At 39.7% G+C, this 24,395-nt stretch overlaps 1 protein-coding gene across 5 annotated transcripts in view; it reads left to right on the top strand.

The window, feature by feature from the left end:
* Window positions 1-24,395, top strand: part of EFHC1 (EF-hand domain containing 1) — a 72,747-nt gene that overhangs the window by 32,711 nt on the left and 15,641 nt on the right. For all 5 annotated transcript variants that reach the window (XM_032409664.1, XM_032409665.1, XM_032409666.1 and 2 more), the window contains exons 8-9: window positions 3,484-3,697; window positions 4,091-4,238. In XM_032409664.1, the coding sequence (XP_032265555.1) occupies window positions 3,484-3,697; window positions 4,091-4,238 (362 nt within the window). The remainder of the gene's footprint in view (window positions 1-3,483; window positions 3,698-4,090; window positions 4,239-24,395) is intronic.

Here is a 24,395-nt window from a genome sequence, read left to right as displayed (position 1 = left end):
GGGATCCTACCAATTTAGTAGATATTGCCTTTCAGAGGTCATATGGCTAGTGGATTAAGAGCATGAGTTTGGAAACAGACATAAATTTAAATCCTGAATATTCTACTCATTGGCTGAGTTACGTGAGGCAAATCACTGATAGGAGTTCAAAGGGTAATATCTTTAAAAATGGAAAACATACAGAAATAGGACTATAAGCATTTTATTTAGAAATATGGATATAAATAGAAATTGAAATAAGTTACTTCTGGGAATAGGAATTGGGAATGTGGGAGGTAGGCCAAGTGATTTTTCAAACTGTATGCATATATTTGAAAAAATAAAAATTAAATCAAGACATAGCTGACTACTATATTTTAGAAAAATGTTGAACAAAGCTTTAAATAAAAAGGAAGTTCTAGCAAACTCTAGGCCAAGTAGCATACTCCCTACTATAAAAATTCTGATTAATGAACGTTTTACATTATTACCAAGTTCTCTCAGTTGGGAGGGCTTTCTAGTTTCCATCAACGTTGTTTCTTGACTGGGTGGTGGTTCCACGAGTGTTCACTTAATGAAAATTCTTTGAACTGTACATTTTGGTTTTTTGCAGATTTTCTCTATGCGTGTTATAGTTCACAGTAAAAAGTATATACATATAAAAGAAATAAAGTATGCTAAACCCAGACAGGCAGTTCGGGCCTAAGTGCAAGTATGGCTAGTGAGGTATCTGGGGCTCAGGGTGGAGTGCCGGCGGAGGGACTTGGGGAAGCTCGAGAAGGTAATAACTTGACTTGAGCAGTGGTCTCCACAGCAGCAGGCTTGGCCTTCCAAGGAGCCTGCGGACAGCTTATACTCCATGGATGCTCTGAAGAAAATATTACAGCCTCTGCTTATAATTTATCAGGAGTGCACTTTTTTTTATAGCCCCTGATACTTTTATATATACTTTGTAGGGCACAGAACATGTTTATGTAGAAGAATAGATGTTGAATTATTCATTCATTCAACAAATATTAGAGAACTACTTTGGGCTTGGCATTGTTCTGGGCATTGAGGGTACAGTGGAAAACAAGACAGACAAATCTCTGGCCTCGTGGAGCTTACATTCCAGTTAAGGATATTCTGGTCAAGAGTAAACATATCATCAAAGAACAAGTAGTAAACATGCTGTGAAAAGTAAAGCAGGAGACAGAGTGATGGGGAGGGGCTCATTTAACTGGTCAATAAGGGAAATGCTGGGGAGGGGGCACACAGCTGAGTGGAGACCAGAATGAATGGCCCAGGGAGCTGGCCAGCAGCATATCTGAGGGAACTGCATTTCATGCAGACGTGGTGTACAGGGAATGGAGGGTAGAGAGACAGACATGAAGATGGGATCAGGCACCAGCTCAGAGTCTTACAGCCAGTGGCCTAGCAAGGCTGGAGGCGTAGAGTGGTGGGAGTAGTCACCCATGATGCAGGTAACAAGGAATGTAGGTAAGAAGCCTGCAGACAATTTAAAAATAAACCCAAAAGTTGATCTGCTTCTTACTCTCATTGTGTGCCTGTAATTCTAAATATCAGCAATACAATACTCATGCTCAGGCTGTGCCTCTGTACAGTAGAATTTCAGTTACTAAATGTGGAAGAGAAGAGGGCAATAAAAAATTACCATTAAGCACACACCACAGCAATAATGGTTGCAGAGAATATCCATCAGTGGATGCTAAAATTACCAGAAGACCTTTGAGGAGAAACAGGATTTTCATAGTTTCAAGGTGTGTTTCTTAAGATATTTATCAACTGCAAAGGGAAAGATGGTAATTTTAGAAGGGAGTATTTATCTTCTTACCCACATGACCAAGGTCAACATCACCAATAATAAGATCTATCGATACGTGAACTCCTTGTTACGATATCTGAGAAAGACAAGATATTCTTTCTGTGGTATTTTTGCCAAAGATGCAAAAATGAGATGCACAAGGGACATTCAACAAAATAATTGACCATTACTCTTCAAAAGTGTCAAGGTCATGAAAGACAAGGACAGAATGAGGAACTGTCACAGATTGAAGGAGATCAAAGAGAAAGAACGACTAAATGCAATGTGAGATCCTGTATAGGATCCTGAGTCAGAAAAAGAACATAAGTGAAAAACAGGTGAACTTTGAATAAGAACTGTGATTTATTTAATAGTATTGTGCCATTACTATTTACCGTTACTGTTGTACCATTACTCTGGGTCTGATAATTGTATGGTTATGTAAGCTATGTAAGATGCTAATGTTAGGGGAAGCTTGTAAGGAGTATATGAAAATTCTCTATTGTTAATGCAACTTTACACTTAGTTCTAAATAAAAACATAACGAATTTTTTTTTAACTTTTAAAATACTCCTAAAATACTCCTGCCAGGATGAACCATTGGCTCTCCCCCGCTACCCCCTTGGTACGGACCTGCCTGTCGCCGTGCTCAGAACTTCATATTTTATTCAGTGTGACAGGAATCCTCTGGAGGTTTGAGAGCAGAGGAGTGATGTGATTTGATTTTCATTAACTATATTGTGGATGTTTGTTTAAAAATTTTTTTATTGTTAGAGTGTCTAATCGAAAAAGTTTGGAGACTGTTAGATTAGGGAATGGTATGAGGAAATTATTTGACAAGAGGAAACCCAGTGACTTTCTTTGATAAACGAGAAATTATTATACAAGAAATTCCATGTTGTAAATGAAAAGATATGTGCTGAAGTTGCAATTTGAGAGGATTTTAGTCAAGAATAAGCATGTCTGTATTTAAGCTTGTTCAATCTGGAATTGGTTTCTTAGGGTTATATGATCACTCTCATGATTTGATATAGGAACAGTCTTGCTACAAGATAGTTTCCCAGAATCAACTTCAACTCTATGACATTATATTACTCATTCCTCCTTTCTTAAATTTTCTTATTAAAATTATGTATATCAATGGATTTGTTTAAAGAACTAAACTTTGCATAATCATCTTAGTGTCTGTGAAACTGAACATGTCAGCCAAGAGGTCTCAAACTGTGGGCAGCCTGTGGGCAGAACATAGCCCACATGTTTTGATTGGCGCACATAGTGCTTTAAAAGAGTTAAGGTCAACATTTTAAAATCAGGGGTTTTATTTTTTTTCCGAGTTTTTGTTTAAATTCCGGTTAGTTAACATACAGTGTAATATTAGGTTCAGGTGTAAAATTTAGTGATTCATCACTCACATACAACACCCGGATTTCTGTCTTCCCGTGAGACATGGGAAGATCGCACAACATTGAGCTTACATTCGCACAAGGCAGCAACCAGTCGGAGTTGAGTTGGGGCAGCCTCCTTTAGATGAGGCATGTCCTTTCCAGACCACCACAGTCCCCGCCCCCCCATCCTGTTCACTTACATTATACTTTGTGTATTTCATTTATATTTTATACCTTGTCCTGTAGATACTTAAGTTTAGAACATCGGGGTCTATCATGTACCTTCATAATAACTTCTTTTCTTCTCCTGTCTAGGAATCTCCCATCCCGGAAGACAAAGACCGCCGATTTGTCTTCTCTTATTTTCTTGCCAGTGACATGATCAGTATCTTTGAGCCACCTGTCCGCAATTCTGGCATCATTGGGGGCAAGTACCTTGGCAGAACTAAAGTTGCTAAACCGTCCTCAACAGCGGAAAACCCCATCTACTATGGCCCGACTGACTTCTTCATTGGTGCTGTGATTGAGGGTAGGTCGAAGCACAGCTTAGTGTTTCCTACCTGCCAAGTGAATGGGTTCTTCTTAGTGGGAATTTAATACGTTTAACTTGTAAGAGGCAGTTAGGCTGCATTCCACCTGAGCTAAAGCTAATATTCTTGTATATGTGATACAGTGTCTTGATCTCTTTCCATGTCAATTAAACTGTAAGTTGGTCGCATTTGTGGGCTATAGATGTAGACCCCGAGCTTCCTGAACACTGAGCGAACTACTGCATATTAGTTTAGAGAGCTATGGAATGTTCCTTCGTCTAGGTCACAGATGCCTATCTGTGAACTTGTCATTGGAGGATCAGTATTATTTTACCCCTAATGGCATGATTAAAACCATAACCAAGCTAAGTGTATTTCTACCCTCTCCCCAGTGTTTGGCCACCGGTTTGTCATCCTTGACACAGACGACTATGTTTTGAAGTACATGGAGAGCAATGCTGCCCAGTATTCACCAGAAGCACTCTTGTCCATTCAGAACCGTGTTCAAAAGCAAGAAGGTCCTGCACCAGAATTGGAAAAGTATGTTTGACCATCTAAGGTCCAATTTGGCTTTGGCACATATAAAATATTTAGGAAATAGTTCTTGATAAAATGAATGAGTAATCACATTTTAGATTTTCAGATTTTCCTCACCAAATGGGAGTTATTAGACGTACACAGAAGGTTCTCTGGGGGTCCATTATAATAACTAGTAACTTAGAACTTTTTCAACTTCATTTATTTAGCAAATAATTATTGAATGCCTAATATGTATCAGATACTATCACTAGGCCCTTGGGCTTTTATCAGTCAACAGAATAGATGAGAAGTTGCTGCTTTCCTGGAGTTGACCTTCTAAGCAGTAGGAGAGGGAGACAACCAATAAACAACACAAGTAAACCATACAGCACATTAGGGGATGAATGCTATGGAAAATGGAGAATAAGAGTGATAAGGATTTCTGTAGGATGATGGTGGGTAACAGTTGATCTGGGGAGCCGGGTACACCTTGAGAAGGTGACAGTGAGCAAACACTTAAAAGGAGTCAGGCATGTGGCTATTTGGAGGAGGAGCTTTCCAGGAAGAGGGACTGGCGAGTGTGAAGGCCCAGCCTGCCCAGAGTTGTGGAAAGAAGCAGGCCGGTGAAAGCGGCAAGAATGAGGGAGTGAGAGGAAGAGGAGGAGGTGGGGTTAGAACATAGCCCCGTAAGAAGGGGCTAGATCCTGTAAGATGCACTGGGTCTTTGGAAAGATGTTGACTTTTCTCTGAGTGAAATGGAGAGCCACTGTGGGGGTTCTCAGGAAAGGACTGGCCAGATTTGGCACGTGTTTTACAAGAACTCGCCTGGCTGCTGTGCTGAGACTAGATCAGGAGGGAGACCAGTTAGGACCATGTCATAGTAATCCAGGTAAGAGGTGAGGGTGTGTGGACCAGGTGCATCAGTGAACGTGGAGAAAAGTCTGATTCTGGATATATTTTGAAGGTAGAGCCAATAGGGCTTGAGACAGACTATACAGAGGATATAAGATAGTAGTTAAGAATGACTCTAAGGTTTTTGGCCTGAGCAACTGGAAGGAAGGAGTTGCCATCAACTGAGATGGGGAAGATGTGCATTGTGGGTAGTAGAGGAGGGTTTTTTTGGTTGGGGGAAGGATTTCGGTTTTGGCTATTGTAGGAGTGCTGACCACATTGACTCCATCTTTGGCCCTCCATTTTGTTCATGTCCACGCAACGTCCCCCCTCGGGGCTATGTGTTCCTGGTCCTGTGGAGGTTAATGTCTGCCCTGATGGAATTGCAGGAGGCTTGTTCTGATTTTCCCTTAAGTGGTGAACAGAAGACCCCACTTTAGGTAATTAGTAGAGATGGCTGGCCCACAGAAGGCCCCACTTTAGGTAACTAGTAGAGATGGCTGGCCCACAGAAGGCCCCACTTTAGGTAACTAGTAGAGATCCTTTGGTGCACAAATGGCGCCACTTTAGATAGCTGCCCTGTGACCTCACCACCATGCCCCTTGCTCCATAAAAGCTGGGGATTGAAGTCCTGAGTGCGTGGAGAAGAGGGGCCGAGAATAGCCGAGTGCTGCCTGGATCATTCCTGTCTGGATCCGTCTCCCTGATCCCCCCTGTAAGTTACCCTGAAAGAAACTACGTAAATGGGATGGAGTGGCTTGCTTTGTTTTTCAGTCTTAAAGTGCCTTTACATTATAGAGGATACTTTACTGACCCTCCTCCATCTTCTAACAGTATCCTGGGTTTAAGGTATCTACGCATATCCAGGTGGAGCTGGCCATTGGATATATAAATCTGGCTTTCAGGCAAGAGGTCTAAGCTGGGGATGTAAATGTGGAAATTGTTGGCATATAGATGATGTTTCAAGCCACAGGACCGGGTGAAATCTCTAAGGGAGCGGTGCAAATAGAATAGCTCCCAGAACTGGGCTCTGATGTCCTCCCACAGTAAGTGTTGAGAGAGGAGACTGGGACGTCAGCTAGCAAGGCAGGAAGAGAAGCAAGTGGGTGTGGTGGCCTGGAAGTCAGATGAGGAAAGTGCAGGCCGCCCTCCCTTTGCTTGGAGCTCCGAACTCTAAAAGCAACCGTGCCAAACAGTCTTAATAATCGATGGGAAAATTTACTGTTTTGGGACCTTTAAAAATTTCTGTCAAAACATGAAAAACTCTGATGGTTATATATGTATAAGGAAGTGAAAAAATAGTAAGACCAATTTGCCTTTAGTACACTAATTTTTTAAAACAAAGGCGGGACACCTGGGTGGCTCAGTCAGTTGAGCGTCCGATGCTTGGTTTCGGCTCAGGTCATTATCTCAGGGGTGTGAGATCGAGCCCCTCATCGGGCTCTGTGCTACTGCAAGAGAGTCGGCTTGAGATTCTCTCTCCCTGTCCCTCTGCCCCTTCCCCTACTCGCATGCACACTTGCTCTAAGATAAGTCTTAAAAAAAAAAAAAATTTGGCAACATCAAGAATTAAAGTGTTTTACTTCTTTGTAAAATAAACTTGCCGAGACAAGGTTGAACACTGCTTGCGTCGTTCTTGTCACATAACCAGAGCAAATATCTTTTCTATGCCTTGGCAAATTGGCATATTCCTTTCTAATTTTGGATCAACTTTCAACATTTTATTATTTTTGCTTTCGATGTTGTGAAACATCTCCTCGTGTTCCTTTAACAACCGTGAAGTACCTCTGAGAGTTCTTTTAATGTGAAGTTTCTCAATGCATCTGGGAGACGCTTGTCCTTTCCACGCACCCCCTGTCCTCATTCAGGCCCTAAGTCGCCCTTCCCCTAGCTGAGCACTGCGCTGACAGTCCCCGTTCCCAGGTGGCTACTTGGGAACCTCCAGGTGCCTCCATTATGTTAGATTCCATTTCTACATCCAGTGTTAGCACTTTTGTGTCTTTGCTTCACTTTCACTTTTCTTCGCCAATTTCCTCTTTCAGTGATTCATTTCAAATATACATTTTGCTGTCTATCTGCGAGCTAAAAAACAGATGCCTGGTGGCCAGTTGCTGACAGACTTTGAAACAAATGAGATGATTGTCACTGCTCACTGTGCATGAGTTGTTTATGTGGTGGTCGGTGCACTGAGCAGCCCGACAGTGAGTTTGTGCTTCCTGTAATTCCTCACAGTTAATAAATGCGGTAACTGGAATTTGAACCATGTTGTTGAGGGACTGGGTTATTTAACTAAACAGTGTTAACTGAAATTCACCCTTATCAGAGCCCTGCAAAGGGACAGCTGCCTGTATATCAAGGAAGACAGGATTCGTTTTGTCAAATGGGGACTTAACAATGTGGGGGGATCCAAGTGGGATCTCCCCACTTCAGGGGAATGGGAAGAGCAGGAAAATCCAATGGGAGGGGATTTAAGAGAGAGTGGGAGGATGGCAACTACTTATGGTGAGCACATCATAAGGTAGAAACTTGTGGAATTACTAGGTTGTGCACCTGAAACTAACTGTGTGTCAACTATATGGAAATAAAATTAAAGAAAAAAAAAAGAATGAATGGGAGGAGAGGAATTTGAGACTGGAAGTATGGACAACTTTTTTAAGGAAGTTTTGTGCAAAGGGGAAGAGACATGGGCAGTAGCTGATAGAGGAACAGGAGAAGTTTTTGTTTATTCTTAAGATAAAATAAACAGCATGTTTATACATAAATGGGAATGATTGTGCAGAGAGGGAAACTGACATATGTGTAAGAGGGGAGCTTTGTGGAGTGTGTGTGAGAGATGGGACATGGAACCTGGTGGAGGAATGGGCTTTAAGATAGAAGCACCAAGCATTCATCTGGTGGTCGTTCTCAAACTCTTTGGTCTCAGAGCACAAGTCTACTCCTAAAAATTAGGGAGGACCACAAGGAGTTTTTTTGTGTGTGGTTTATATCTATCAGTATTTACCATAATAAAAATTATATCTGAGAAATTAAGAATATTCATTAATTTGTTTCAAAAAATAATAAACCCATTCCATGTTAACATAAATAATAGTGTTTTATAAAAAAATAACTATTTTCCAACAGTCAACAAAACAAAAGAGGCAACCCACAGAATGGGAGAAGATATTTGCAAATGACACTACAGATAAAGGGCTGGTACCAGGACCTATAAAGAACTTCTCAAACTCAACACCCAAAAAACAAATAATCAAGTCAAAAAATGGGCAGAAGACATGAACAGACATTTCTCCAAAGAAGACATACAAATGGCTAATAGACACATGAAAAAATGTTCATCATCATTAGCCATCAGGAAAATTCAAATCAAAACCACACTGAGATACCACCTTACACCAGTTAGAATGGCAAAAATTGACAAGGCAAGAAACAACAAATGTTGGAGAGGTTGTGGAGAAAGGGGAACCCTCTTACACTGTTGGTAGGAATGCAAGTTGGTACAGCCACTTTGGAAAACAGTGTGGAGGTGCCTCAGAAAATTAAAAAATAGAGCTACCCTATGACCCAGCAATTGCACTACTGGGTATTTACCCCAAAGACACAGATGTAGTGAAAAGAAGGGCCATATGCACCCCAATGTTCATAGCGGCGATGTCCGCAATAGCCAAACTGTGGAAAGAGCCGAGATGCCCTTCAGCAGATGAATGGATAAAGAAGATGTGGTCCATATATACAATGGAATATTACTCAGCCATCAGAAAGGATGAATACCCAACTTTTACATCAACATGGATGGGACTGGAGGAGATTATGCTAAGTGAAATAAGTAAAGCAGAGAAAATCAATTATCATATGGTTTCACTTATTTGTGGAACATAAGGAATAACATGGAGGACATTAGGAGAAGGAAGAGAAAAATGAAGGGGGGAAAATCGGAGCGAGAGATGAACCAAGAGAGACTATGGACTCTGAGAAACAAACAGGGTTTTAGAGGGGAGGGGAGTGGAGGGATGGGTTAGCTTGGTGATGGGTATTAAGGAGGGCACGTATTGCATGGAGCACTGGGTGTTATACAAAAACAATGAATCGTGGATCACTACATCAAAAACTAATGATGTATGGTGACTAACATAATAAAATTTTTTAAAAAACTGTATTTCCAAACAAAAAAAAAAAATAGAGGAGTGGCATTGTTTTACATTTCGGCAAGTCTCCTTAATGTCTGACTTTATTAATAGAAGACAGCTGGATTTTCATCTGCCTCTGTATTCAGATTGCTGTGGTATCATTCATCATATAACCTTTGGAAAACTCCATTGTGCATTTGTGAGAAAACAAAAGTTAAAACAAATAATACTGGTTTCGTATTATTATGAGAATAGTTTTGACCTCACAGACCCCAAAAGGATCTCAGGAGCCTCCAGAAGTCCTAGAAGTACTCTTTGAAACCTTGATCTATGGCAACAAGCAGGAAGGTGGAGTGTGTGGGTGCAGCACCTGGGAGGTGGGTGGATATGGTTGAAGGGCCCTTCTGAGCATCTCGTTTTCAGAGTCATAGTGCCATAGGAAGAATAAGGATGGGAACATGTTGGAGGTTTCAGGAGAGTGGAAGAATTGTGAATTGTGCCATTCTACTGACTATATCACTAAAATATAAAAATAAAATGAAAATAAATGCATAGTGTTATTTTATCTACTAAGAAATAAACTGCCAATTATAACTGACATTCACCATCAATTAAAAAATGCCTCCTACTTCCAGACATATAAAAAATGTGAAACAGATGTCACAGGCCTAATGAAATATGGCAGCTGTCTAGGAAAGTGGGAGGCCCATGTTCTAGAGAAGCACAGTTTGGTGACTGGGCAGCCTTAAGGGCCAAGGGGAGATTCATGGTCGTATATCTAATTCAAGTGCTTCTCAAAAGTTTTTTCTGTAACTTCCCCATGTCTATGCAAATACCAGCAACACTGGAAAGCTTCTTGCTTTGCTATACTACCAGTAGAATCTCTTTCTTTTTCCTGATTTAGTAATGAGGAAAAGATAGTGTGTGGCACTTAGATTAAGATACCAATGAAAATAAAGAGCAATTCAAGTTCTGAGTTAAGAGTTACATTGCTGTCCCTGTTTTGACCCTCATCTTTCCTCTTTTCTCTTTTGATGGGTCAGATAGATAAGTGAGAGAAAAATGATGTGAAAAATGACGTGCCTTCCCTCCCCTCCCCTTCCCTTCCATGTCTTCTCGCCATGCTGTCTTTGGCTCCTGACTCCTCCCATCTGATCAAGAACCTGCTCTAAGGAGCTACAGATCCTTTATTTGACTAATCATCACTAAGAATAATAAAGGGTTTCTCGAGTACTTGTCAGACCTGAGGACTTCTTATGTCAAGTGTCAATCACAGGATGATAATATTTGGAGTTACCCATTTTCTTTCTCTGAGCCAGAAAATTAAAAAGTGCACAGGCAATTGAGTATTGACTTTATCTGAAGTCCTTTTGGGTTTTGGGTCCTCGCTGTGGTATATGGAACTCAGACTTACAAAAAAACAAATGCTCATAAATCCACCCCTCTACACAAAATCTCCATGTGTTCATGTATCATTGCTTAATTAGCATCCCCATTTGTGCTGCCATCTTTGAGGTGACGCTCCTCCCCTGCTCAGTGAGCTTTTTCATCCTTTTTCACTTTTAGCCACTTTTCCCATACAGACATTCCCAAATATTCTCATTTTTTTCTTTATGCCCCAAGTTCTTCCATATTCAGTTTGCAAATTGAATATGGTCTTAAATATGAGATCAAATGATCCAAGGTAAGTTCCTTCCATTTTCTCACTCTTCACCTTAGAAAGTTTCCAAACTATTACTCACCTTTTCTTTACCTTCTTGTCAAAGATAAGTAGCTCCCATTTCTCCAAATTTCATTCTTCTGTTTTGAGTCTGTAACCACCTCCTTTCTGACTGCTTCAGCATCCATCCTTCATAAGTTGCTTTCTTGAAGGTCATCGATTGCTTCCAAATCTAATGGTCTCTTGTTCATTAATTCATTAATTCAACAGCTACGTGAGCTTGTGCCTTGTGCCAGACCTTAATAAATGCTCAGGCAAATATATGAGAGTGTAGGGAGCTCTTAGTGTAGGACAGGGGATGGCAAATATTTTTAGTGAAGAGACAGGTAGTAAATAGTTTAGGCTTTGTGGGCCATACCATCTGTCAGAACCACTCAACTCTGCCCTTCCAGGGTGAAAGCAGTCATAGACAATGTGTAAATGAAGGTGTGACTGAATGCCAATTAAACTTTATTTAGAACGGGCAGCAGGTTGATTTTGAACTGTTGTAGTTTGCCAAGTCCCTGGTCTAGTGTTTAGCCTTTTTTGATCTACATGTAAGTCACTCTTTACCATCGCCCTCCCCTTTTTTTATTCCATTGCTTTCTTTTCTTTTTAAAAAAATTTTAACATATAGTGTTACATTAGTTTCAGGTGTACAATATACTCGACTATTCTATACATTACGCAGTGTTCATCACAATAAAGGTACTCTTTATTTTTTAAATTTAATTTTATTATGTTATGTTAATCTCCATACATCATTAATTTTTGATGTAGTGTTCCATGATTCATTGTTTGCGTATAACACCCAGTGCTCCATTCAGTACATGCTCTCTTTAATACCCATCACCAGGTTAACCCATCCCTCCTCCCCCCTCCCCAGAACCCTCAGTTTGTTTCTCAGAGTCCGTAGTCTCTCATGGTTCGTCTCCCCCTCCGATTCCCCTCCCTTCATTTTTCCCTTCCTACTATCTTCTTTTTTTTTTTAACATATAATGCATTATTTGTTTCAGAGGTACAGGTCTGTGATTCATCAGTCTTACACAATTCACGGCGCTCACCATAGCACATACCCTCCCCAATGTCTATCACCCAGCCACCCCATCCCTCCCATCCCTCACCCCTGCAGCAACCCTCAGTTTGTTCCTGGAGATTAAGAATTCCTCATATCAGTGAGATCATATGATACATGTCTTTCTCTGATTGACTTATTTCGCTTAGCATAATACCCTCTAGTTCCATCCATGTCGTTGCAAATGGCAAGATTTCGGGGGTTTTTTTGATGGCTGCATAATATTCCATTGTATATATACACCACATCTTCTTTATCCATTCATCTGTTGATGGACATCTTGGCTCTTTCCATAGTTTGGCTATTGTGGACATTGCTGCTATAAACATTGGGGTGCACATACCTCTTCGGACCACTACATTTGTATCTTTGGGGTAAATACCCAGTAGTGCAATTGCTGGGTCATACCGTGGCTCTATTCTCAACTTTTTGAGGAACCTCCATACTGTTTTACAGAGTGGCTGCACCAGCTTGCATTCCCACCAACAGTGTAGGAGGGTTCCCCTTTCTCCGCATCCCTGCCAACATCTGTCGTTTCCTGACTTGTTAATTTTAGCCATTCTGACTGGTGTGAGGTGGTATCTCATTGAGGTTTTGATTTGGATTTCCCTGATGCCGAGCGATATTGAGCACTTTTTCATGTGTCTGTTGGCCATTTGGATGTCTTCTTTGGAAAAATGTCTGCCTGTGTTCTCCTCTAGGATGTTGATGGACTCCTGTCTCACATATAGGTCTTTCAACCATTTTGAGTCTATTTTTGTGTGTGGTGTAAGGAAATGGTCCAGTTTCATTCTTCTGCACGTGGCTGTCCAATTTTCCCAACACCATTTGTTGAAGAGACCGTCTTTTTTCCGTTGGACATTCTACAATAAAGGTACTCTTAATCCCCTTCATCTATTCTACCCATGCCCCCCACCTCTACTCTGGTAACCAGTTTGTTGTCTAAATTCAAAAGTCATTTGTCTCTTTTATTCTGTGTTCGTTTGTTTTGTTTCTTAAATTTCACATATGAGTGAAATCGTATGATATTTGTCTTTCTGTGACTGACTTCTTTCATTTAGCATTATACTCTAGCTACATCCATGTTGCAAATGGCAAGATTTCATTCTTTTTTATGGCTGAGTAATCCATTGTGTATGTGTGCATGCGTGCATGTGTGTATATGTGTGTATACCACACCTTTTTTATCCATTCATCTATTGATGGACACTTGGGTTATTCCATAATTTGACTGTTGTAAATAATGCTGTAATTAATAAACACAGGGGTGCATAAATCTTTTCAAATTAGAGTTTTCACAGTCTTTGGGTAAATACCCAGTACTGGAGTTACTACATCATATGGTAATTCTATTTTTACTATTTTGAGAAACCTTCATACTGTATGACCTCCACGGTAGCTGAACCAGTTTGCATTCCCACCAACAGTGCACAAGGGTTCCTTTTTTTCTTGATCCTTGTCAACACTTGTTCTTCCTTGGGGTTTTGAGTTTAGCCATTCTGATAGGTGTGAGATGATATCTCATTGTAGTTTTGATTGGCATTTCTCTGGTGAGTGATGTTGAGCTCCTTTTCATGTGTCTCTTGGCCATCTGGTTGTCTTCTTTGGAAAATGTGTGTTCAGATCTTCTGCCCATTTTTAATTGGATTATTTGCTTTTTTGGTGTTGAGTTGTATAAGTTCTTTATATATTTTAGATACTAAACCTTTATTGGATATGACATTTAAAAATATCTTCTCCCATTCAGTAGGTTGTCTTTTAGTTTTGCTGATTGTTTTCTTTGCTGTCCAGAAGCTTTTTTACTTTGATGTAGTCCCAATAGTTTATTTTTGCTTTTTTTTCCCCCTTGTTTCAGGAGACCTGTCTAGAAAAATGTTGCTACAGCTGATATTAGAGAAATTACTGCCTATGGTCTCTTCTAGGATTTTTATGGTTTCAGGTCCCACATTTAGGTCTTTAATATATTTATTTGTTTGTTCGTTTGTTTATTATTTAGCATGTAGCTTCCCAGTTTTCCCAACACCATACGTTGAAGAGACTGTCTTCTTCACATTGCATATTCTTGTCTCCTTTGTCAAAGATTAATTGACCATATAATTGCAGGTTTATTTCTGGGCTCTCTGTTCTGTTCCATTGATCTATAGGTCTTTTTTTATGCCAGTACAGACTTTTGATTACTACAGCTTTGTGGTATATCTTGAAATCTGGGATTGTGATAGCTCCAGTTTTGTTCTTTTTCAGGATTGCTTTGGCTATCTGGGGTCTTTTGTGGTTCCATACAGATTTTAGGATTATTCTAGTTCTGCAAAAAATGCTGTTGGTATTTTGATAGTGATTACATTAAATCTGTAGATTGCTTTGGGTAGTATGGACATTTTAACAATATTTGTTCTCCCAGTCCATGAGCATGGAATATCTTTCCATTTGTTTGTGTCCTCTTCAATTTCTTTCATCAGTGTTTTATAGTTTTCAGAGTACAGGTCTTTCACCTTCTTGGTTAGGTTTATTCCTAGGTATTTTATTATTTTTGGTACAATTGTAAATGGGATTATTTTCTTAATTTTTCTTTCAACTAATTCATTATTAGTGTATAGAAATGCAATGGATTTCTGTCTATTGATTTTGTATCCTGTGACTTTACTGAATTCTATATCAGTTCTAGTAGTTTTTTGGTGGAGTCTTTAGGATTTTCTATAAATAGTATCATGTCATTTGCAAATGTGACAGTTTAACTTCTTTCTTAACCAATTTGGGTGCCTTTTATTCCTTTATCTTGTCTAATTGCTATGGCTAGCACTTCCAGTACTATGTTGAATAAAGGTGGTGAGAGTGGACATCCTTGTCTTGTTCTTGATCTTAGGGGAAAAGCTCTCAGTTTTTCACCATTAAGTATGATGTTGGCTGTGGTTTTTTTTTTTTTTTAATATGGCCTTTATTATGTTGAGATATGTTCCCTCTAAACCTACTTTGTTGAGGATTTTTATCGTGAAAGGATATTGTACTTGGTCATGTTTTTACTGCAACTGTTGAAATAATCATATGGTTTTTATCTTTTTTCATATTGATGTGATGTATCACATTGATTTGTGAATAGTGAACCACCCTTGCATCCTGGGAATAAATTCCACTTGATCATGGTGAATGATTTTTTTTTTTTAATGGTTTGTTGGATTTGGTTTCCTAATATTTTGTTGAGGAATTTTGCATCTATGCTCATCAGAGATATTGGCTTGTAGTTCTCTCTCTCTCTCTCTCTTTTTGTAATGTTTTTTATCTGGTATTGGTATCAGGGTAATGCTGGCCTCGTGGAATGAATTTGAAAGCTTTCCTTGCCTTCTATTTTTTTTTTAATAGTTTGAGAAGAATAGGTACTAAGTCTTCTTTATTTTTTTAATTTTTATTTAAATTTAACTAGCAGACATATAATACATCATTAGTTTCTGATGATTAGTTCAATGATTCATTAGTTGCGTGTAACACCCAGTCTTCTTTAAATGTTTGGTAGAATTGGAGTGTCTAGGTGGCTCAGTCAGTTAAGTGTCTGACTCTTTACTTGATCTTAGCCAAAAGGTTGAGAAGCAATAAATGTCTGACTCTTGATTTTGGCTCAGGTCATGATTTTAGGGTTGTGAGATTGAGCACCAACCAAGTCAGGCTCCATGCTGGGCATGGAGCTTGCTTAAGATTCTCTCCCTTTCCCTTTGCTCCTCCCCCACCCCATCTCCCTCTCAAAAAAAAAAAAAAAATTTGGTAGAATTCACCTATGAAGCCATCTGGTCCTGGACTTTTCTTTGTTGAGGGTTTTTTGGTTACTGATTCAATTTTATTTCTTCCTGATTCAGTTTTGGGAGGTCATATATTTCTAGGAATTTATTTCTTCTAGGTTGTCTGATTTGTTAGAATATTATAAAAAAAAATATGCCTTTACAGTCCTTTGAATTTCTGTGGTGTCAGTTTTCTCTCCTCTTTCATTTCTGATACTGAGTCCTTTTTTTTTTTTTTTTTAATGAATCTGGCTAAAGGTTTATCAATTTTGTTGATCTTTTCAAAGAACCAGCTCCTGGTTTCATTGTACTGTTCTGTTTTTTTAGTTTCTATTTTGTTTATTTCTGCTCTAATCTTATTATTTCCTTTTACTGGTTTGGAGTTTGTTCTTTTTATGGTTCCTTTAGATTTAAGGTTAGTTTGTTTGAGATTTCTCTTGCTTCTTGAGGAGGCCTGTATTGCTATAAACTTCTTTCTTAGAACTGTTTTTGCTACATCCCAAAGATTTTGGACCATTGTGTTTTCATTTTCATTCATCTTTATGTATTTTTTATTTCTTTCTTGATTTCTTGTTTGACCTATTCATTGTTTAGTTGCATGTTATTTAACCTCCACGTATTTGTGTTCTTTTCGGACTTTTTTTTCTTGTGGTTGATTTCTAGTTTCACAGTGTTGTGGTCAGAAAATATGCGTGGTGGGGCGCCTGGGTGGCTCAGTTGTTAAGCGTCTGCCTTCGGCTCAGGTCATGATCCCAGGGTCCTGGGATCGAGCCCCACATCGGGCTCCCTGCTCGGTAGGAAGCTTCCTTCTCCCTCTCCCACTCCCCCTGCTTGTATTCCCTCTCTCGCTGTGTCTCTCTCTGTCAAATAAATAAATAAAATCTTTAAAAAAAAAAAATTGTTTTAAAAAAAAAAAGATGCGTGGTATGAATTTAGTCTTTTTGAATTTGTTGACACTTGTTTTGTGGCCAAACATATAGTCTATCTGGAGAACATTCCATGTGCACTTGAAAAGAATGTGTAATCTGTTTTAGGATGGAATGTTCTGAGTATATCTCTTACGTCCATCTGTTCCAATGTGTCATTCAAAGCCACTATTTCTTTGTTGATTTTCTGTTTGGATGATCTATCCATTGATGTCAGGGGAGTGTTAAAGTCCTTTACTATTATTTCATTACTATTGTTTACTTCCTTTATGTTTGTTATTAACTGCTTTATGTTATGTTGGGTGCTCCCATGTTGGGTGCATAAATATTTATAATTGTTATATCTTCTTGTTGGATTATTCCCTTTATATAGTGTCCTTCTTTGTCTCCTGTTACAGTCTTTGTTTTAAAGTCTATTTTGGGGGATACCTTGTGGCTCAGCTGTTTGAGTGTCCCACTCTTGGTTTTAGCTCAGGGTCGTGAAATCGAGCCCTATGTCAGCCTCCCCACTCAGCAGGGAGTCTTCCTCCTCTCTCCCTCTGCTCTTCTCCCTGCTTGCACTCTTTCTCTCTCAAATAAATAAATCTTAAAAAACATAATAAAAAAATAAAGTCTATTTTGTCTGATACAAGTATTGCTACCCTGGCTTTCTTTTCACTGCCATTTAGATGATAAATGCTTTTCCATCCCTTCACTTTCAATCTGTATATGTCTTTAGATCTGAAATGAGTCTCTTATAGGCAGCATAATATAGATGGGTCTTGCTTTTTTTTTTTTTTTTAATGGAGCCTAATGTGGGGCCTGAACTATGACCCTGAAATCAAGACCCGAGCTGAGATCAAGAGTAGGATGCTTAACTGATTGAGCCACCCAGACACCCCTGGGTCTTGCTTCTTTACCCATTCCATCACCCTATGTCTTTTGATGGAGCATAGTCCGTTTACATTCAAAGTGATTACTGATGGGTATGTCCTTATTGCCATTTTGATACTTGTTTTATGATTGTTTTTGTATTTCATTTCTGTTCCTTTCTTGTGCTCTTCTCTCATGGTTTACTGGCTTTCTTTAGTGATATACTTGAATTCATGTTTCTTCATTTCTTGCATATCTATTACCAGTTTTTGATTTGTGGCTACCATTAAGATTGTATATAACATCTTTTGCATATAGCACTCTATATTAAGTTGATGTTCACTTAAGTTTGAACCCATTCTAAAAACACTACATTTTTGCTCCTCTCCCCTCCATGATTAGGTGTATGGTATCATATTTTACATTCTTTTATTTTTTTTTTATCCCTGGACTGATTTTTATAGATATGCTTAATTTGACTGCTTTTGTGCTTCTTACTTTTCTTAATCCTGCTTATGGTCTTTCCTTTCCATTCAAAGAGTCCCCTTTAACATTTCTTGCTGGGCCGATTTAGTGGTGATGAATTCCATTAACTTTTGTTTGTCTGAAAAACTCTTTCTCTCTCTATCCTGAATGATAGGCTTGCTGCATAAAGTATTCTTGAATGCAGGGTTGTGGGTTTTGTTTTGTTTTTGTTTTGTTTTTGGCACTTTGAATATATGCCTTCTGACCTTCAAAATTGCTGCTAAAAAATTAACTGATAGCTTTATAGGGATTTCTTTGTATGTAACTGTTTTCTTTTCCCTTGCTGCTTTTAAGATTCGTTATTATTACTTTTTGCCATTTTAATTACTATATGTCTTGGTGTGGACCTCCTTAGGTTGATTTTGTTGGGGGCTTTCCATGCTTCCTGGATCTGGATTTCTGTTTCCTTCCCCAGATTCAGGAAGTTTCCAGCTATTATTTCTTCAAATACATTTTCTGCCACCTTTTCTCTCTCTTCTCCTTCTGGGATCCCTATAATGTGAATGTTATTACACTTGACGGTGTTCTTGTGTTCCTTAATCTATTTTCATTTTTTATTATTATTTTTTTCTCTCTCCAGTTTGATTGCTCTCCATACTGTGTCCTCCAGGTCGCTGATCTGTTGTTCTACTTGTTCTAGTCTAGTATTTATTCCTTCTAGTGTATAAAATATATAATGTATATTATTAATATATAAATTTAATATATACTTATATAATATTTATATATTTTATTTCAGTTATTGGGTTCTTCATCTGTAATTGGTTCTTTTTAATGTTTTCTATCTCTTTGTTGAAGGTCTCACTGAGGTCATCCACTCTTAAGTTCAGTGTATCTTTATGAGCATTATTTTAAATTCTCTGTTAGGCATATCAGTTATCTCTGTTTCATTTAGCTCTCTTGCTGTGATTTTGTCCTGTTCTTTCATTTGGGACATATTCTTTGGTCTCCTTGTTTTGTCTCTCTGTCTCTTGCCTTCAATCCAGTTGTCTGCAGTGGTTCTCTTTGCCTGTTGTGGGCAGTGTTTGGTCCCTGTGGTGTTGGTGGGCCAGTCTGGAGCCACCTTGGGCTTGAGTTGAGTCAGACCAGGCATTTGCCGGAGCTGTGGTAGCACCAAACTGCAGGGCATTCTTCCTGTGTTGTGCACTGAGAAACTTTCGTTGGTGGGCAGGGTCTATAGTCAGACCAGCTGTCTGGCCCCAGCCCACTGCTGGGGCCATAGTCCAAATGGTGTGTGTGGTTATCTTCCCTCTCCCTGGGGCAGGAGTCAGTTTGGAGTGGTGCTGGGCCCTCTCAGGGCTGCTTACACCCTGCCAGGCTGTGGCACCACTTGGGATGGGCTCATGCCAAGGTCAGGTTGGAGGGGGCAGGTTGCACTATGCCAACAGGGTCCATGCTGGTTTTCAGTGTAAGGAGACCTAGAGCCATCCATGGAGTGGGGGGGGGAGGTAGGAAAACTCCTGCCCAGGCCAGGATGTAAAGATCATGTCTGTAGGAGAACCCACAGATGGGGTGTGTTGTTAGCAAGCTAGGTGGAGAGTGTTTGTGCTGCCCAGGTTCCCACAGGTGTCCTTGTATTTTGGGGAGGGGGGAATGATGCCTGCTCTTTTGTTGTTGTTGTTGTTGTTGTTGTTTAAGATTTTATTTATTTGAGAGAGTGTGTGCATGAGTGGGGGAGGGGCAGAGGGAGAGGGAGAAGCAGACTCCCCACTGAGCCTGGAGCCTATGTGAAGCTCGATCCCAGGACCCTGAGATCATGACCTAAGCTGAAGTCAGCCACTTAACCAACTGAACCACCCAGACCCCCTCTTCTTTTGTTCTTAAGGAAGTCTCCCAAAGATCCCTGCCCCTCCAGCACACACTCTGAGATGAGTAAACAAATCGCCCTCCTTTATACCCCAGGAGTTTTTCAAACTGCTGCTTCTATGCTGTATCTCAGTGGGGTTCTTTGTTGTGCTGTCTCTTTAAGGGCAGGGACTCAGTTTCCTATTGCCCTCCTGGCTCTCCCAGAGCCAAGTTGCTGATTTTTGAAGTTCTAGGTGTTAAGCCCTACTGATAGGCCCCTCTGGTTTTCAAAACCAAATGTTATGGGGATTCATCTTCCCCCTGTGAGTCCCCTGTGCCTGAGGCGCCTGGTGTGGGGTGCTCCTCTCCTGTCCACACTGGTGGAGTCCCTCCCTCCCACAGAGAGTCCTGTGGGTCTGTTTGGCTCCTAACCACATCTCTGCCCTTTCTACCCTTTTAATGCGGCCTCTTCTCTACATTTAGCTGTGTACATCTGTTCTGCCATTCTTCGGGTCATTTTTGGGTTATTTACATTGATGTGGGTATTATCTAGGTGTATCCATGGGTCGAGGTGAGCCTAGGACCCTCCTACTCCACCATCTTCCCTGGAAGTCTTTACCATCCCCTTTTTGAAACCCTCTTTTGAGTTCTAGAAAGTCAGAGTCGCTGATCAGACTCCTGCTACTTCTCTGGAAGCCTATTCTTTGTATCTTTTTGCTACTTTTTGTCTACTAGGTTGGTGTTTCTCGAGATCCTTTTTTGGTCCCTTTATTTGCTTTTGCTAAACTCTCTTGACAATCTTATCTCATTGCACAGTGTCTAAATAAGTTCTCCATCCTGACCATTCCCCTGATTCTAGTCCTAGATTCCTGTTGGCCTGTTCAGTGTGTCTTCATCCGGCTGAGCCACAGTACCTCACAATTTGTACAACAAAAAAATGAGGCCATTGTTGTTTTCATCTTTCTGGGACAACTGCTTTTCCTTCTTTCTTCTTCCTTCTCTCTGTCTCAAATAATGGTGATAACAGTGAGTTGTGATAACATATGTAAAGTGCCACTGTAGAGTCTGGCACACACAGGAGGCAAGCAATAAATGTTAATTGCCCACTTTCTCTTAATCATATCAGTGTTCCATTTACCTTGGTTTGAAACCTTGGAGATACCTTTGACCTCTTTTATTTTGCACCGTATTCAATATGTCAAATTCTTTTATTCTATAATAGGTCTTGCCTCTGACTTCTCCTATTCATTCTCCCCACCATTTCCTAATTTAAAGCACTCAGTTAGAAGCTGCATTTGTCTGCCCATAATAATAAAAACAAATTTACATTAGCTTAACCCAGTGGAGTTTTGTGTTCCTCCTGGAATACAACATCTGGAGGGAAGCAGTCTAGAGCTGGTGTGGTGGCTTTGCAATGCCAACAGAGACTTGACACTTTTCCTCTCTCTTCTCAGATATCCTTAGCAAGTAGTTTTTGTCCTCCTGCTTTTCACTCTGTGGCCACAAAGTGAATGTTCCATCTCCAGCATTGCATCTATGTAGTCCAGGCAGGAAGAAGGGGAAGGACAAAGGGTAAAAGACTGAACAGCCAATCTCACGCATGTCTTTCCTGTTTTTAAAGGGCTTATCTAGGAGCCCCACCTAGCAACTTCTGCGGACATCTCATTGTCTGGGCTGTGTCACTCAGCCATGCCTAGCTGCTGCTCCAAACAAAATAAGGGCTCTGGTAGGAAGAGGAGAGCAACTACCAGCATCTGCCATACTTCCATCCCTGCTTACCCCAGCGTCCGCGATACCTCCTGATGTATCCTCCCATGTCTGCTCTTTCCCTTACTCCACTTCACGTACAGTTATCAGACCAGTCATCCTGGAACTTGGCTCCAAATTCATCATACGACTATTTTCCCCTCAATTTTGTTGAGGTCTAATTGTATCTAGTTAAAATCTACAATATGTTTGTTTGATATACATTGTGAATGACTATCACGATCAAGTTAATTAACACATCCATCACCTCACAGGGCTACCATTTATGTGTGTGTGCGTGTGTGTGTGTGGTGGGAATGCTTTAGATCTCTTTGCAAATATCACGTTACAGTACAGTATAACTATAACTACAGCCCCAATGCTGTACATTAGACCTCCAGAACTTACTCGTCTTGTTACTGAATGTTTGTACTCTTGACCAACATCACTCCCTTCCCCCAGCCCCTGGAGTTCAACTTTTTTTAGATTCCGCATATAATTGAGATTATGTAGTATTAGTCTTTCTCTGGGTTATTTCACTAAGCACAGTATCTTTCAGGTTCATCCATGTTATCACAAATGGCAGGATTTCCTTCTTTTTTCTGGCCGAGTAACATTCCATTGTGCCATGTTTTTTATATATGTGTCACATTTTTAAACTCCATCCATCTATGGACATTTAGATTGTTTTCATTTCTTGGCTATTGTGAATAATGCTGCAGTGAATATGGGAGGGCAGATGTCTCTTTGAGATCCTGATTTCATTTCCCTCAGATATATATCCAGAAGTGGGACTGCTAGATACTATGATAGTTCTATTTTTAATTTTTTGAGGATATTCCATAACTGTTTTCCATAATGGCTATACTAATTTATATTCCTACCTACAGTGGGAGTGTACAAGAGTTCCCTTTTCTCCACATCCTCCCCAAGTTGTTATCTCTTGTCTTTTTGATGATAACCATCCTAACAGGTGTGATATCTCATTTTGGTTTTGATTTGCATTTCCCTCATGATTAGTGATGTTGAGCATCTTTTCATGTACCCACTGGCATTTTTTTTTTTTAAAGATATTTTTTATTTATTTATTTGACAGAGAGCACAAGTAGGCAGAGCCATAGGCAGAGGGAAAGGGAGAAGAGGGCTCTCTGCTGAGCAGGGAGCCCGATGCGGGGCTCGATCCCAGGACCCTGGGATCATGACCTAAGCCGAAGGCAGATGCTTAACCAACTGAGCCACCCAGGCGCCCCCCCCCACTGGCATTTGTATATCGTTTTTGGAAAAATGTCTTCTCAGGTTGTTTGCCCATGTTTTAATTGGATTGTTTATTTTTTTGCTATTGAGTTGTAGGAGTTCCTTACATATTTTAGGTATTAACCCCTTATCAGATATATGGTTTGTGCTATGGTTTGAATGTTTGTGTCCCCCCAGAATTTATAAGTTGATATCCTGATCCATATTAAGAGGTCATGTGATGGTATTAAGAGGAAGGGCCTTTGGAAGGTGATTAGGTCATGAGAATCCTATGAATGGGGTTAGTGCTTTTATTAAAAAAAAAAAAAAGGCCCCAGAGAACTTGCTAGCCCCCTTCTATCATGTAAGGACACAGTGAGAAGATACTGGCTATGAACCAAAAACAGCCTTCACCAGCCACCACGTGGGATCTGTGGTGCCCTGATCTTGGACTTTCAGCCTCCATAACTGAGAAAAATAAATTTCTATTGTTAATAAGCTACCCAGTCTCTGGTGTTTTGTTATAGCAGCCCGAACAGACTGAGACAGTTCATAAATAGTTTCTCCCATTTCATAGGTTGCCTTTTCATTTTGATTATTTCTTTTGCTGTGCAGAAACTTTTTTGGTTTGATGTAGTTGTACTTGTTTGTTTTGCGTCTGTTGACTATTTTTGGTGTCCAAAAAAAAATCACTGCCAAGACTAATGTCAAGGAGCTTTTTTCCTTTGCTTAATTCTAGGAGTTCCACAGTCCCAGGTCTTGTGTTTAAGTCTTCAATCATTTTGAGTTAATTTTTGTGAGTTCTATAAAATAGGGATCCAGTTTCTTTCTTTTGCCTGGATACCCAGTTTTCCCAGCACCATTTATTGAAGAGACTGTCCTTTCCCCATTGTGTATTCTTGGCACCCTTGTCAAAGACAGTTGACCATATATGCATGAGCTTATTTCTGGCCTCTATTCTGTTCCATTGGCTTATGTGTCTCTTTTTATGCCAGTACCACGTAGTTTTGATTACGGTAGCTTTGTAATGATAGTTTGAAATCAGGAAGTGTGACGCCTCCAGCTTTGTTCTTCTTTCTCAAGACTGCTTTGGCTATTGGGGGTTTTTGTGGTTCCATGCAAATTTTAGGATTGTTTTTTCTATTTCTGTGAAACATGCCATTGGAATTTTGATAAAGATTGCATTGAATTTGTACATCACTTTGGATAGTGTGGACATTTAAACAGTTATTAATTCTTCCAATCCAAGGACACAAGATATCTTTCCATTTGGTTGTGCCTTAATTTATTTCAGTGTCTTTGTTTTCAGTGTACCTGTCTTTCAGGTCCTTAAATTTATTCCTAAGTATTTTATTGCTTTTGATGCTATTATAGTGGAATTTATGATTTTTTCTTTTAGATAGTTCATTGTTAATGTATAGAAACACAACTGATTTTTGTTTCCTGCAACTTAACTGAATTTGTTGATTAGTTCTAACATTTTTTTGGTGGAGTTTTTAAGGTTTTCTGTACATAGTACATGTCATCTGTGAACAGAGATAATTTTACTTATTCCTTT

The sequence above is a fragment of the Phoca vitulina genome, unplaced genomic scaffold, assembly GCF_004348235.1.
Source record: "Phoca vitulina isolate PV1807 unplaced genomic scaffold, GSC_HSeal_1.0 scaffold11, whole genome shotgun sequence".
Classification (NCBI taxonomy): domain Eukaryota; kingdom Metazoa; phylum Chordata; class Mammalia; order Carnivora; family Phocidae; genus Phoca; species Phoca vitulina.
Note: the sequence above shows the minus strand (reverse complement) of the source record. Positions and strands in the feature narration are given on the sequence as shown.